Source organism: Leptodactylus fuscus, chromosome 1 (assembly GCF_031893055.1).
Source record: "Leptodactylus fuscus isolate aLepFus1 chromosome 1, aLepFus1.hap2, whole genome shotgun sequence".
NCBI classification, from domain to species: domain Eukaryota; kingdom Metazoa; phylum Chordata; class Amphibia; order Anura; family Leptodactylidae; genus Leptodactylus; species Leptodactylus fuscus.
In genome coordinates, this window is record NC_134265.1 from 314,711,659 (window position 1) to 314,727,134 (window position 15,476).

Below are 15,476 nucleotides of genomic sequence, written 5' to 3' on the forward strand. Positions count from 1 at the left end.
TTCTGGTACCATTCTTTATTCATGACTGTGTTTTTAGGCAAGACTGTGAGAGAGCCGATTCCCTTGGCTGAGAAGCAACCCCACACATGAATGGTTTCAGGATGCTTTACAGTTGGCATGAGACAAGACTGGTGGTAGCGCTCACCTCGTCTTCTCGGAATAAGCTGTCTTCCAGATGTCCCAAACAATCGAAAAGGGGATTCATCAGAGAAAATGACTTTACCCCAGTCCTCAGCAGTCCACTCCCTGAACCTTTTGCAGAATATCAGTCTAGTCTGTCCCTGATGTTTTTTTCTGGAGAGAAGTGGCTTCTTTGCTGCCCTCCTTAAGAGCAGGCCTTGCTCCAAGAGTGTCCACCTCACAGTGCATGCAGATGCACTCACACTTGCCTGCTACCATTCCTGAGCAAGCTCTGCACTGCTTGTAGCCCGATCCCGCAGCTGAAACAATTTTAAGAGACGGTCCTGGCGCTTGCTGGTCTTTCTTGGGTGCCCTGGAGCCTTTTTGCCAACAATGGAACCTCTCTCCTTGAAGTTCTTGATGATGCGATAGATTGTTGACTGAGGTGCAATCTTTCTAGCTGCGATACTCTTCCCTGTTAGGCCATTTTTGTGCAGTACAATGAGGACTGCATGTGTTTCTTTAGAGATAACCATGGTTAACAGAAGAGAAACAATGATGCCAAGCACCAGCCTCCTTTTAAAGTGTCCAGTGGTGTCATTCTTACTTAATCATGACAGATTGATCTCCAGACCTGTCCTCATCAACACCCACACCTGTGTTAATGGAGCAATCACTGAAACGATGTTAGCTGGTCCTTTTAAGGCAGGGCTGCAATGTTGAAATGTGTTTTGGGGGATAAAGTTCATTTTCTAGGCAAATATTGACTTTGCAAGTCATTGCTGTTAAGCTGATCACTCTTTATAACATTCTGGAGTATATGCAAATTGCCATTAGGAAAACTGAAGCAGTAGACTTTGTAAAAATTAATATTTGTATCATTCTCAAAACTTTTGGCCATGATTGTACAGTGTGAGCGGGGAGGAACGCCCCCTCCCTCTGCTCACAGTGCTCGTCCATAGAGGAGTATTATCAGGAGGGGAGGGGGCGTTCCTCTCCGCTCACACTGTACAGCGCGATAGGCGCTGCTGGGCAGAAGGACGTTCCTGACAGAGGACCAATAGCGCTTTACCCAGGGCACAGATCTTACTATAGCTACACGAAAAAACCCCCCCAAATTTTTTTTTTTTGTGTGTGTGAATTTTTTTTGCCATTTTGGGTGACAATGATTTTTTTCCTTTTTTTTTTGTGTGCTTTATTTTTCATGGAGTCCACAATGAGAGTTAAATAATGTGATAACTTACAAAGTTTTGTGAATTTTGATGGTTACAAGACCAACCATAGTTTTTAATCTTTTAAAGTATTCTTAATGTGAAGATATATATATATATATATATATATATATATATACACGCACACACATACATACCACGAAACAATAGAGTACTTCACCACTAGGTGGCTCAACCACTAGTATAATTTAATGTAATACAAATGTACTGAACAAAATGTCACTAGGCAGCCTATTAGGCCCTGCATGTGTTAAGGCTTAACAGGTGTAGTTAGATGGCAGCCATGGGTATAGTAGCCATACCTTTGGCTACTATAGCAATCCATCGGGTAACAGTAAATGCCCTATGATTTGGGGACGGGGACGAGTGTCCTTCCAGATGACAAACCCCAAAGATGTAAACGGCAGAAAACATGTTATCACAGGGAGTGAACTTTGCAATAAGAGTCTAGTAGGGCTCCTACAGTGATTGTATGGGAACATCTATGCTCACAATGACCTACATTACAGCATTCTGCATTCATTTTCCAAGTTTCAGTTACATATTATGTACATGTACAATACTGGGCAAAGGTGTCAGGCAAAGTAAAAAAAACTCTGCAAAGTAACAAGTCTTTCAAAAATAAAATTTTTGTGAATCAACAAAAAAGTAATCTAAAATTAATATTTTCCGTGACCATCTTTTGAAGGAGTTGTCCTAGATGTGGCCCTCACAGGGACATCATCCATCTAGGATTACACGAAGAAACAGAAGGATTGGAGCAGTCTACATCCACAAAAGATCAGTGCTTAGTTCTCCAAGGTGTTTGGATAACCTACCTGCTAAGTTCCTTCAAAAACTGCCTGCAAGTGTACCAAGAAGAATTACCGTATATACTCGAGTATAAGCCGACCCAAATATAAGCCAACCCCCCTAAATTTACCACAAAAAAACTGGGAAAACGTATTGACTCGAGTATAAGCCGAGGGGGGGAAATGCAGCAGCTACTGGAAAATTTCAAAAATTAAAATGGTCGGAGCTTTTGGGTGCAGTAGATGCTGGGAAAGGGGAGGGGGTGTTTCGGTTGTCTGTCTGCCACTTCCCTGAGCTCGAGGACTGGTTTTTTCCCCCACTTGGAATTCAGCCTGGCTGAATATAGGGTACCTACACTGCTCCTATTAACCCCTTCCTGACGGAACAGGAGCACTGCAGATGCCCTATATTCAGTAGACTGGGCACTTTCAGACACAGGGATACCTAATGTGTATGTGTATCACAGTAATTTTCTACTTTTGTATGTATTCTAGGGAAAGGAGGGATTAAGAACTTTTATTTTTTTTTTGCACTATTTTATGGGAGATGCTATACATTGATATTGTGGCTGGTCATAGACCCCCCTCACCCTCCTGAAAAATTATTATTTTTTTTTTTTTTTGCTGACTTGAGTATAAGCCGAGGGAGGCTTTTTCAGCACAAAAACTGGGCTGAAAAATTCGGCTTATACTCGAGTATATACGGTAACTCTACTTTGAAGGCAAAAGATCATCACACCAAATATTAAGGTGATTTACATTTCTCTTTTGGTCGCAATTTTATTAAAGCACAAAATCCCACTAACACCCCATTTTGAAAGTATTCTCTTTGCAGAAATTTTTATTTCACAACTTTCTAAAGCATTTGTACAGTAGTGTAAGCCAGTTTGCATTGAAGGGGTTTTCTAGGACGTAAATATCAATATCAGTTTGCTTTGGGTCTGATTCTTGGCATTCCTGCTTTATCATTTCTTTGACAAGGCTGTGACACTCAAGGGAGAATGTTCTATACCATTCATTGTATACATTGTATAGTGGTTGTGTCTGGTGTTGCAACTGAAATCAATTCACTTACATGAAACCGAGGTGCAGAAAGGCAATGTGACCACCAAACGGAACACCACGAGCCTAAAAACAACTGAACCCTGAATCTTGATACTGACCTAGAGATACCGATGGCAAGTTTCATTTTTTTTTTTTTTTTTTTGCATGTGATCACCATAATTTGATCCTGTTTTAATCAGCACACTAAGCTCATTTGTTCATTTGGCATTGGACAATGTGTTGCTGCAACATATAATCTCCGTTACGAACGTGGCAAAATTTGCCATTATCAATATACTACTATCCATAAAAAAATATATATATATACAGTGGGGCAAAAAAGTATTTAGTCAGTCACCAATAGTGCAAGTTCCACCACTTAAAAAGATGAGAGGCGTCTGTAATTTACATCATAGGTAGACCTCAACTATGAGAGACAAAATGAGAAAACAAATCCAGAAAATCACATTGTCTGATTTTGTAAGAATTTATTTGCAAATTATGGTGGAAAATAAGTATTTGGTCAGTAACAAAATTTCATCTTAATACTTTGTTATATATCCTTTGTTGGCAATGACAGAGGTCAAACGTTTTCTGTAAGTCTTCACAAGGTTGGCACACACTGTTGTTGGTATGTTGGCCCATTCCTCCATGCAGATCTCCTCTAGAGCAGTGATGTTTTGGGGCTGTCACTTGGCAACACGGACTTTCAACTTCCTCCAAAGGTTTTCTATAGGGTTGAGATCTGGAGACTGGCTAGGCCACTCCAGGACCTTGAAATGCTTCTTACAAAGCCACTCCTTCGTTGCCCTGGCGGTGTGCTTTGGATCATTGTCATGTTGAAAGACCCAGCCATGTTTCATCTTCAATGCCCTTGCTGATGGAAGGAGGTTTGCACTCAAAATCTCACGATACATGGCCCCATTCATTCTTTCATGTACCCGGATCAGTCGTCCTGGCCCCTTTGCAGAGAAACAGCCCCAAAGTATGATGTTTCCACCCCCATGCTTTACAGTAGGTATGGTGTTTCATGGATGCAACTCAGTATTCTTTTCCCTCCAAACACGAAAAGTGGTGTTTCTACCAAACAGTTCCAGTTTGGTTTCATCAGACCATAGGACATTCTCCCAATACTCTTCTGGATCATCCAAATGCTCTCTAGCAAACTTCAGACGGGCCCGGACATGTACTGGCTTAAGCAGTGGGACACGTCTGGCACTGCAGTATCTGATTCCCTGGCGGCGTAGTGTGTTACTGATGGTAGGCTTTGTTACATTGGTCCCAGCTCTCTGCAGTTCATTCACTAGGTCCCCCCGCGTGGTTCTGGGATTTCTGCTCACCGTTCTTGTGATCATTTTGACCCCACGGGGTGAGATTTTGCGTGGAGCCCCAGATCGAGGGAGATTATCAGTGGTCTTGTATGTCTTCCATTTTCTAATTATTGCTCCCACAGTTGATTTCTTCAATCCAAGCTGGTTGCCTATTGCAGATTCAGTCTTCCCAGCCTGGTACAGGGCTACAATTTTGGTTCTGGTGTCCTTTGACAGCTCTTTGGTCTTCACCATAGTGGAGTTTGGAGGCTGACTGTTTGAGGGTGTGCACAGGTGTCTTTTTATACTGATAAGTTTAAACAGGTGCCATTACTAAAGGTAATGAGTGGAGGAAAGAGGAGACTCTTAAAGAAGAAGTTACAGGGCTGTGAGAGCCAGAAATCTTGATTGTTTGTAGGTGACCAAATACTTATTTTCCACCATAATTTGAAAAAAAATTCTTACAAAATCAGACAATGTGATTTTCTGGATTTGTTTTCTCATTTTGTCTCTCATAGTTGAGGTCTACCTATGATGTAAATTACAGACGCCTCTCATCTTTTTAAGGTGTGGAACTTGCACTATTGGTGACTGACTAAATATTTTTATGCCCCACTGTGTGTGTGTGTGTGTGTGTGTGTGTGTGTGTGTGTGTGTGTGTATATATATGTGTATATATATATATATATATATATATATATATATATATATCTCAGAAAAAAAAAGTGGAGTTTTTTTTTCTAAATTAAACCATATGAAGGATGTGAAGATTGGACACTGCCTTCAGCAGCTCTTCAATCTACAGTCCTATGACAAAGTTTGGGCACCCCTATTAATCTTAATCATTTTTAGTTCTAAATATTTTGGTGTTTGCAGCAGCCATTTCAGTTTGATATATCTAATAACTGATGGACACAGTAATATTTCAGGAGTGAAATGAGGTTTATTGTACTAACAGAAAATGTGCAACATGCATTAAACCAAAATTTGACCGGTGCAAAAGTATGGGCACCCTTATCATTTTATTGATTTGAATACTCCTACTTTTTACTGACTTACTGAAGCACAAAATTGTTTTTGTAACCTCACTGAGCTTTGAACTTCATAGCCAGATCTATACAATCATGAGAAAAGGTATTTAAGGTGGCCAATTGCAAGTTGTTCTCCTATTTGAATCTCCTCTGAAGAGTGGCATCATGGGCTACTTAAAACAACTCTCAAATGATCTGAAAACAAAGATTGTTCAACATAGTTGTTCAGGGGAAGGATACAAAAAGTTGTCTCAGAGATTTAACCTGTCAGTTTCCACTGTGAGGAACATAGTAAGGAAATGGAAGACCACAGGGACAGTTCTTGTTAAGCCCAGAAGTGGCAGGCCAAGAAAAATATCAGAAAGGCAGAGAAGGAGAATGGTGAGAACAGTGAAGGACAATCCACAGACCACCTCCAAAGAGCTGCAGCATCATCTTGCTGCAGATGGTGTCACTGTGCATCGGTCAACAATACAGCGCACTTTGCACAAGGAGAAGCTGTATGGTTGAGTGATGAGAAAGAAGCCGTTTCTGCAAGCATGCCACAAACAGAGTCGCCTGAGGTATGCAAAAGCACATTTGGATAAGCCAGCTTCATTTTGGAAGAAGGTCCTGTGGACTGATGAAAGATTGAGTTGTTTGGTCATACAAAAAGGCGTTATGCATGGAGTCCAAAAAAAACAGCATTCCAAGAAAAACACTTGCTACCCACTGTAATATTTGGTGGAGGTTCCATCATGCTTTGGGGCTGTGTGGCCAATGCCGGCACCGGAAATCTTGTTAAAGTTGAGGGTCACATGGATTCCACTCAGTATCAGCAGATTCTTGAGAATAATGTTCAAGAATCAGTGACGAAGTTGAAGTTACGCCAGAGATGGATATTTCAGCAAGACAATGATCCAAAACACCGCTCCAAATCAACTCAGGCATTCATGCAGAGGAACAATTACAATGTTCTGGAATGGCCATCCCAGTCCCCAGACCTGAATATCATTGAACATCTGTGGGATGATTTGAAGCAGGCTGTCCATGCTCGGCGACCATCAAACTTAACTGAACTTGAATTGTTTTGTAAAGAGGAATGGTCCAAAATCCCTTCATCCAGGATCTGGGAACTGATTAAAAGCTACAGGAAGCAACTAGAGGCTGTTATCTTTGCAAAAGGAAGATCTACTAAATATTAATGTCACTTTTCTGTTGAGGTGCCCATACTTTTGCACTGGTCAAATTTTGGTTTATTGCATATTGCACATTTTCTGTTAGTACAATAAACCTCATTTCAATCCTGAAATATTACTGTGTCCATCAGTTATTAGATATATCAAACTGAAATGGCTGTTGCAAACACCAAAATATTTAGAACTAAAAATGATTAAGATTAATAGGGGTGCCCAAACTTTTTCATAGGACTGTAGCTAATAAGGTAAGAATTGGAGCCCTTCAATGACACCCACATGTACTAGGAGGACATAAAGGGTCTTATTTTCACATTACCTTTAAAGTGCTAAAAGCATTTTATGCTAAGCAGCAGCACACACAAACAAAAATAAATTTTAGGGTATGTAAAGAGCTAAAAATGAGCGATTGTAATGTAGCATTACCCATCTACAAAGGAAGTACTTTAAAAAAACTATGATGCCCAACGGGGGAGTTCACACTACCATTACTAAAGTCTGTTGCCATCATAGGTAACTGATTCTATGTCCATTCTCACAGACACGAATTGACATGATGGACGTTCGCTTCCGACATGTTTATTTACTTTTGTAACGGAAGATAAAGTTGTGCATGAGGGAAGCTAGCGTCCATCATATTACAATACATGTCAATAGGAACGGACAAAGAATCGGTCTGTGACCGCTAAAGTCCGTTGCCACCATCCTATGTCAGAAGATAACGAACTTTAGTAATGGTAGTGTGAACACCATATAGGAAAAGCTTCTTTACAGTAAGGGTAAGTACACATGGGGTTTTTTGGTCCAGAACCTGAGGCGGAGGCCACCTCAGGTTCTGGACCAAAGTACGGATAGCTGTGACTGGATGCTGATGCAGTGCACTGGTATCCAGTCGCGTACTCCACTCCATATTAGGCAGAAATGAATGGGCCTAGTCAGGAGGGAGTGGCTTCAGGCGGATGTCATGAGGCAAATCCGCCTGAAAGAATGAGCATGTCGGGGTTTTTTTTTCCGGGAGTCGGAACAAACGGCTCCTAGAAAAAAATAACTGACCGGCTACAATTTATTTCAATGGGAGCCGTCTCTTTGTTGAAGATTTTGAGATGGATACGGCCTCAAAATCCGGACCAAAAACCCCGTGTGAACTTACCCTTAGGGCACATTCAGTTTGTTGTCAAACAAAAAAAAAAAGACAAAAAAAAACCTGCTTCGGGTTTTTGAAACAGATTTTTTTCTGTTTTTACAACAAACTCTGTGAGAACTTGAGAAGAGATTTCTAGAGCAGAAGTTTCTCTCTGCCTTCCATCCATTTCTATGGCAGTTTGAAGTGGAATCTGCATAGAGAGGGAATGATTTTTTGTTCTTCCTCTTTTTAGTTAAATTAGTGAATGACACCAATTGAAATGAATGGGAAAAGTTATAAGGCTTTTTTTGTTGTTTTTTTAGGCATGATTTAGAAGTTAGAATACAAATGATGAAAAAAAATAAAAAATGAAACCTGAGAAGTGTCAGAATGCACTACCACAGGAGGCATTAAGCTCCATTTAGATTGCCCAAGTGCATGAACTGGTTAATTATTATTACTAAGCTACACCTTGGTCCCCCAGAGCCCTGTTTACTACCTTTATGGATGGAAGATAAGGAGTCCAGAAATCTTGTTCCTGTCTCCCCTGCTGCTGCAAATATTAATCTCAAGGACATCCCAGACCTACTAAGGATACCGGCCCATTCAGTAGAGTGGAGTTGCTCAAGAGAGTTGGAGCTTGGGATGCACAGGAACTAGAGTTTCAACCTCCTTATCTGCCAATAATAAATGGGGCTCAGGGAAATTGGGATGTAGACGGAATATTTTTTTTTTTTACTCCCTAGAAAACCCCTATAATGATGTATAATTTATCAAGAGAGGTGGTCGGACCCGTCCTTTCTTTTTCAACCTAGGTAGGATACGTCACTTTTTTGTTGTTTCTTTATTAGATGATGTTATGTGATATGAAATACACATTACTGAATAACTGCAAGCACAGATCTTTAATGTCATGAACAATTGCATTTAAACAAAACAGTCTCTACTCACCCTGCTTTATAACTTAAATGGGGTGGGTGTTTGTTTCTTTAATACCCTGAAGAAGCTTTAAAAAATAAATTCTAATCACTATTACCGTATATACTCGAGTATAAGCCGACCCGAATATAAGCAGAGACCCCTAATTTTACCACAAAAAACTGGGAAAACGTATTGACTCGAGTATAAGCCTAGGGGGGAAATGCAGAAGCTACTGGAAAATTTCAAAAATTAAAATGGTCAGAGTTTTTGGGTGCAGTAGTTGCTGGGTGCTGGGGAAGGGGAGGGGGTGTTTTGGTTGTCTGTCTGCCCCTTCCCTGAGCTTGAGGACTGTTTTTTCTTCCCCCCCACTTGGAATTCAGTCTGGCTGACTATAGGGCATCTGCAGTGCTCCTATTAACCCCTTTCTGACGGAACAGGAGCACTGCAGATACCCTATATTCAGTAGACAGGGCACTCTCAGACACAGGGATACCTAATGTGCATGTGTTTCATAGTAATTTTCTACTTTTATATGTATTCTAGGGAAAGGAGTGATTTAGAACTTATTTTTTTAATTTTTTTATTTTTGCACTATTTCATGGGAGATTCTATACATTAATATTGTGGCTGGTCATAGACACCCCCTCCTAAAAATAAAAAATAAAACTTTTTTTTTTTGCTGACTCGAATATAAGCCGAGGGGGGCTTTTTCAGCACAAAAACTGGGCTGAAAAATTTGGCTTACACTCGAGTATATGCGGCTTATACTCAGGTATTTACCTCTTTGTACGGCTGGGGATCCATTATATAGTCTTCTTTCAGGACCCTGGTCTTTGTCATGGTAGCAAATCAGCCAACATCAACAAAGACCAGTAACCTGAACACAGACACTCTGGACACTATGGAATTCCTAACTGAACAGGGAGTTAAGTATGTAAGGATTGTTATTTTAAGCCTCTTCATCTTGTATAAAAAATATAGGGTATCTGCAGTGGTCCTATTAACCCCTTCCTGACGGAAGAGGAGCACTGCAGATCCTATATTCAGTAGACTCGGCACTTTCAGACACAGGATACCTAATGTGTATGTGTTTCACAGTAATTTTTATGTATTCTAGGGAAAGGAGGGATTTAGAACTTTTATTTATTATATTTTTTTAAAGCTTTTTTTTCACTATTTTATGGGAGATTCTATACATTACTATTGCGGCTGGTCAATTCGGCTTATACTCAAGTATATATTGTATGTACATTTGCTTCCATCTGAAAAGTAAAAAATAAAAACAGATCACAGAAGGAAGCCTGCCTCTGAATCTGTGACAGATAAGACCAATAAACATTAAATAATGGTATATTATAACTTAGTCTTACTGTAGTACTGGATCAAAGATTGAAAAATGTCAAATTGTAAGGGATCTAAATAGTATGCCAAATACAGTGGATTTTTTGCCCTAGTCACCTTTCCTTCTCCCATCTAGAAGGCCCTTTCTATTGATCTGCTATATCAAAAATTTAGTAGACATGAATCCACGTACTGAAATCACAATGCCTTTTCCTCAAGTTTTGTTTCATTTGCAAATACAATCCCCACCCCTGTACGATGTATTGCACTTGATGAATAATTTATATACACAAATATACATTAGCAGCATGGCATTTTAATAAAATTTATTTTCTGTAAAAACATGACTTGGGATGATTTGTAGTTACTGTAAATATTTAACAAAGCATACATCTTAGACAGAAAAAATATGACGTCAACTGGAAATATGTAAATGAAAAACATTTAATATACTGTACAATGCTGAGGTCAGAGGAATAGTACTCCGAAAGGAGCACGGTGTCGTGTTATTGGTCTAAAGAGCTTTAACAACAAAGTTTCTCAATTCGCACTCATCCACAATTGTCAAGCGGAACATAGGAATCAAGATGAGAAATGTCATCTGTATATAGGTATGTTGGCAATATCAGATATATGACATATGGTAAATTTGCACAGTCAAAATTAAAAGTATAAAACGCAATTTTTTTTTAATGTTGTTAAGCATAACTATTAGACGTATATTCTTCGATCAATTTTTTTTTCTTTTTTAATTATGTGGAAATTGGTGAAGCGCTTACTATAAATTATAATTTAAGAATACATTAACCAAACAATTAACTCCGTACAATCAGATTTAGCTTTACAAAACACAAAAAGGGAAAAATAACAGAATTACAGTACATTTACATCACATAGACACAGGAAATTAGAAAATATAATAAATAATTCATGAATTATAGTGCAATTGATTTATGCATAAATAGAACTCACTGCCTAAAAGAGGTTTCAATTAAAACAAAAAAAATTTTTTTTGCAAATCAAGGCAGCCACATACTGTAGTTATACCAATTTACTGTGAAATGGAAGTGACAATGGAAATGTTGAAAGTAATAAAATAATATACACAATCCGGTATATTACTGTAAACAACTATGCATTTTCAGTAGTTTAATATACAACCTCATATAAAATGGTCAGAAACTACAAGAAATGGTTTAACAACTTGACCGTTCAGTAGTCTTAAAAACAGAGGCACAGTTTTTCTTTTTTTTTTTTTTTTTTTTACATCCCCCCCCCCCCATTATAAAAGATTCATTAACATTCAAATAAGCAAATAATTGAAGGGTTTTACTTCTGCCTTCAGTCTTCTTTAAGTAGAGAGTAGCAAATACCATCTGATTGTTTTACTGAAAGGCATTGGTTAAATAATAGATATTAAAAAAAAAAAAAAAAAAAAAATTAAAAATTAAATACAAGTGTAAGTGAACGACTGAGAATAGAAACAGACCCACGTAAAATCAGGTGTAGTTTTTAAGAACTGGACTCGAAAATAGGTAAGATTTCCCTAGAAAATTAAGAACAAAACACTAGTACAAACTGTAAGCGTACAAAAGTAGTGAAGGCTGTTACCGATAGACTGTCCCTGATAGTAGGATCACTGTCAACAATGGAAAGTTGTCTGTTTTTTCCCAAAATGGTGGATAATTCACAGCAAAATGAGGTTGATATTGCCTGAACTAAGAGTGATTTTTTTGTTTTTTTTAAGTAGAAAGTTTTAAGTGAAAATCAAACAGCGAGGTGCGGAGGTTGTGGTTTCGCAAGGGAAACAGTGTTAACCATTACAAGTAAGAGCAATTTGTAAAAAATAATAAAACCTCAAAGCACGTTATAACATACAAAAAGTAAATTCAAGTGCATATGTGCAAAGTAATGTTGCCTGCTAAGAGAACTTTATATTTAAAGAGCTACTGGAATAAAAATTTGATGTATGAAAATAGTATTCTAAATTTCAGAGGTAAGGAAAAAACAGTGTAATGCCTAACAACCACCAAAATGGAGTGTCCTGTAAAGGTCATTTTACAACTCAGGAGCAAAAAAAATATAGAATAAAAAAACAAAAAAAAAAAAAAAAAAAAAACAGGTCTACCACTAAAATTGTTAAAGGGTGCCTATAATTTTGAAAAACTCTTGACATGCCGTAGCAATATGGGACTATGACTAAGGACCGAATCTGTCCAAGATATTTAGGACAGGTTTGCCTATTGTAGGCTGCACATATGGATATAAGGTGAGGACCGCCCCAGTGCTGTGAGAGAGCTCATTTGTATCCCAAAGAGAACTGGGATTTCTACCGAACGGTGGTGCGGAGAAGACATCTAAAAGGTAAAAGAATAGCCTTTCTTAAGGATATTCCTACGTGTTAGAAAAAAAAATAAAAAAAATTAATGATAGGATCCCTTTAATGGACCTAGAATATAGGAAGATTTTTTCCCCCACAGAAAATGTACATGCTAGCTTTCAATTCATTTTGACTGATCACAGACCAGAAATCCATGCAAGCACTGTGGTTGGCTATTTGTTGGTCAGGAAATTTTATTCAGTGGTATCTGAGCTGCGCTGATGGCCCCTTGCTAATGATAGACTAAAGTCATTGAGAGATGAGCGGCAGTACCGGTCACTATACAGGGACTGGAGCACACTACTTGGGGTTCCAAACATTGTAAAGATACGGGTGTCAGAAGAGGCCCTATACAGCTGATCCATGGAAGGGCCTTCTGCTGATCAGATACCTTAAGGGTAGGCCATAAATAAATTCCTGGTCAACCCCTTTAACCATGCTATATTTCACACAGCATGTCAGAAGTTTTGACTAGTGAGCTGAGTGAGCGGTGTACAGATCTAGCGGAGCGAATCACAAATAAGTACAAAACTCAGCGCATCTGCCTTGTTGTTTTGAGTGATCAGTGAAGATCCTGGCAAAGGATCACCACTAAGTAAAACTTGACATGTCACTGTTACATGTCAAAAGTTTTTTTTGTTGTTGTTTTTTTATATAGGTACCCTTTAAAAAGTAACCAAGGAAGGTCTTAAAAGTTAAGAAAAAACATTGGTAACTGAAAAACAATTCAAAACCCTGAACACATTGCAAGTTTGGTTATTAGCAAAATAAAAAAAAATTAAAAAAAGAAACCACAAGAAAATAAAATTAAGAAAATTGGTCAGTGTAAATGAACCTATAACCATCCAGAAGTGGTTCCTGAAATGTGGCAGCAGCAGCAAATACATAAACAGTTACATTGAGGTCCATCAATAGCAGGAGTGTTACAACCCTTGAAAAAATATATATATCAAAAAGGTAAAATTGTCTAACCAGAACATCGAACCCAAGTCTTAAGCTTATCTTGTGCACTTTATGAACATGCTCTAACCTGCATTCCAAGTTTCTCATCTTAGTGTAAAAGTTCATTTTTTTTTCTTCAAAAAAATGGTTTATAATAAATAATCTTCATAAAGTTACATTTTTATACTTTTTATAGTTCATTTAAAGTCAATATCTGAGACTTTTCTACAACTACGAGAATGGGAGATGGAGTTTCATTAGTGTCAGTCCATTGATAAATGTTGTCGTTAAAACCAGAGTAGTTTTTTTTTTTTGTTTCATTTTTGTACAATATATTAAATTCGTATTATACACGTGTAATAAATGTTTTTTTTCCCCGTACTTTGAGGACACATGGATGCGGAGGAGTGCTGTTATTCTAAATTAAAGTAATACTGCATGCATCCACGAATGTTGCTCCTCATGATTTATCAGAATCTAAAAAGATGGTCCGCTAGAATATCAAAACCATGAGGTTAAAAAAAATAAATAAATAAAAACCCAAAGCCTCTCATCGGAGCGTGAGATATAATGCGACTGTCAAAATGTAAGGACTGGAAGTTTTGATGTCAAACATCAGTACTGTGGTAAATCGTGAGCGTTAGTCATAGTTTATGGAGTCAACTATGAGCCGAAAACCCTGAATCACGTCTATTTAAGCAACCTGTATATTCAGTATACATTACCAGAAGTGCGCAACAAAATAAATCTGTCCACAGTGAAAACCCTGAAGTTTCTATTATAAAAAGGCATGTAAGTGGTTAAGAAGTAGTATCATTTTATCGGAGTATGGCATGTCATACTCAACTGCGTGTAGAGTAGAAGTGTGTAGTAATATACACACACATAGTAAGAAATTCACAATGCATCTACATAGACTTGCTACTGTTTCTGGAGATACCAGTCCCTGAATTAACAACATTGTATATATGAGCGTCCGCCAGGCGAAGCTTTTTTTTCGGAGGGTTCTTCAGTGTTCCAGATCTCTCTTTAACTTTATATTCTAAAGTGCTGTGAGGTACGCCATAGATTCCTTGTGCTTTAGAAACACTCATTTTCCCGCTCAATACCATAGCTATAGCTTCTTCCATTATTTCGTGATCGTACTGTCTGTAACGACCGCGTTTTTTCCTTGGCTGTTTATCCTTCCGATCATCGTCCAGGTTGTCAGAGGATGTGTCGCCGGCTCCGTTCTTTGCATTAAGACACAAAGGAGAGAGGTCCCTGTGAAGGACGTAAGAATCGACGTTTGAGCGGTTGATACTTCCGGAACATTCAACTTTGCTTTGCTGAGGAAGTATGTTTTTGAGTTTCTGAAGTGAAGAATTTTCTATGACTGTTGAGGTTTTAGTAACCTGGTACATAACATCCAGAAGACCCGAGGAATCAGGCTGTTTCGTCACAGAGCTTACTCGTACCTGAGGAATTTTCAGCTGTACAATGGGAACTGGAGATTCGCTTTGCAAACCTTCCTTTTTTTCTTTGAACTGAGCGACCATTCTCTGTAGGGTTAACTGATGGAGGTAACTGGAAGCTGTTGGGAGTTTCAGTTCCGAGGTTTCAAGTAGACTAAGTTTATTTTTTTCTGTATGCTCTGCCTGAGCCCTTGCCCAAAGGGCTACTTTCTGAAGGACAGCACTTGTCTCTGTACTGTCTTTGTAGAAATACCCATCGATACAATTTTGAGCTGTGTTCTTAAGATACGCAGGCTTGCCTGCCGATAAGGCTTTTAAGTGAAGTAGCAAAGTTTTATGAGGTATGCCATAAAGTATGGACGCTTTGTTAACATCCAGTGTTCCCAACTGAATATCTTTCACGGCTTTCGAAAGCAAACCATTTGCAAATTCGGGACTTCGATCCAAATAGTCTTCTCTGTCTTTCTGATGTCTCCTGGATGAATGGAATGAAACGATGGTCAGCGGATGTATGAGACGTGCACACAGGTATGGAAGGGGATGGTCCACTCCTTTATTATACTCCTTGCTTAGGTAACATCACCGATTCTGACAAAGTTTTTATTCACGGGA

At 38.6% G+C, this 15,476-nt stretch overlaps 1 protein-coding gene across 2 annotated transcripts in view; it reads right to left on the minus strand.

The window, feature by feature from the left end:
* LCORL (ligand dependent nuclear receptor corepressor like) overlaps positions 1 to 15,476 on the minus strand; it is a 74,485-nt gene that overhangs the window by 18,533 nt on the left and 40,476 nt on the right. Inside the window, exon 7 of one of the 2 annotated variants that reach the window (XM_075259790.1) lies at positions 13,719 to 15,339. The exons of the other annotated variant lie outside the window; for it this stretch is intronic. Within the exon in view, the coding sequence (XP_075115891.1) occupies positions 14,319 to 15,339 (1,021 nt within the window). The 3' untranslated portion in view covers positions 13,719 to 14,318. Of the gene's footprint in view, positions 1 to 13,718; positions 15,340 to 15,476 lie in introns of those variants that run through there. 2 annotated transcript variants of the gene reach the window in all.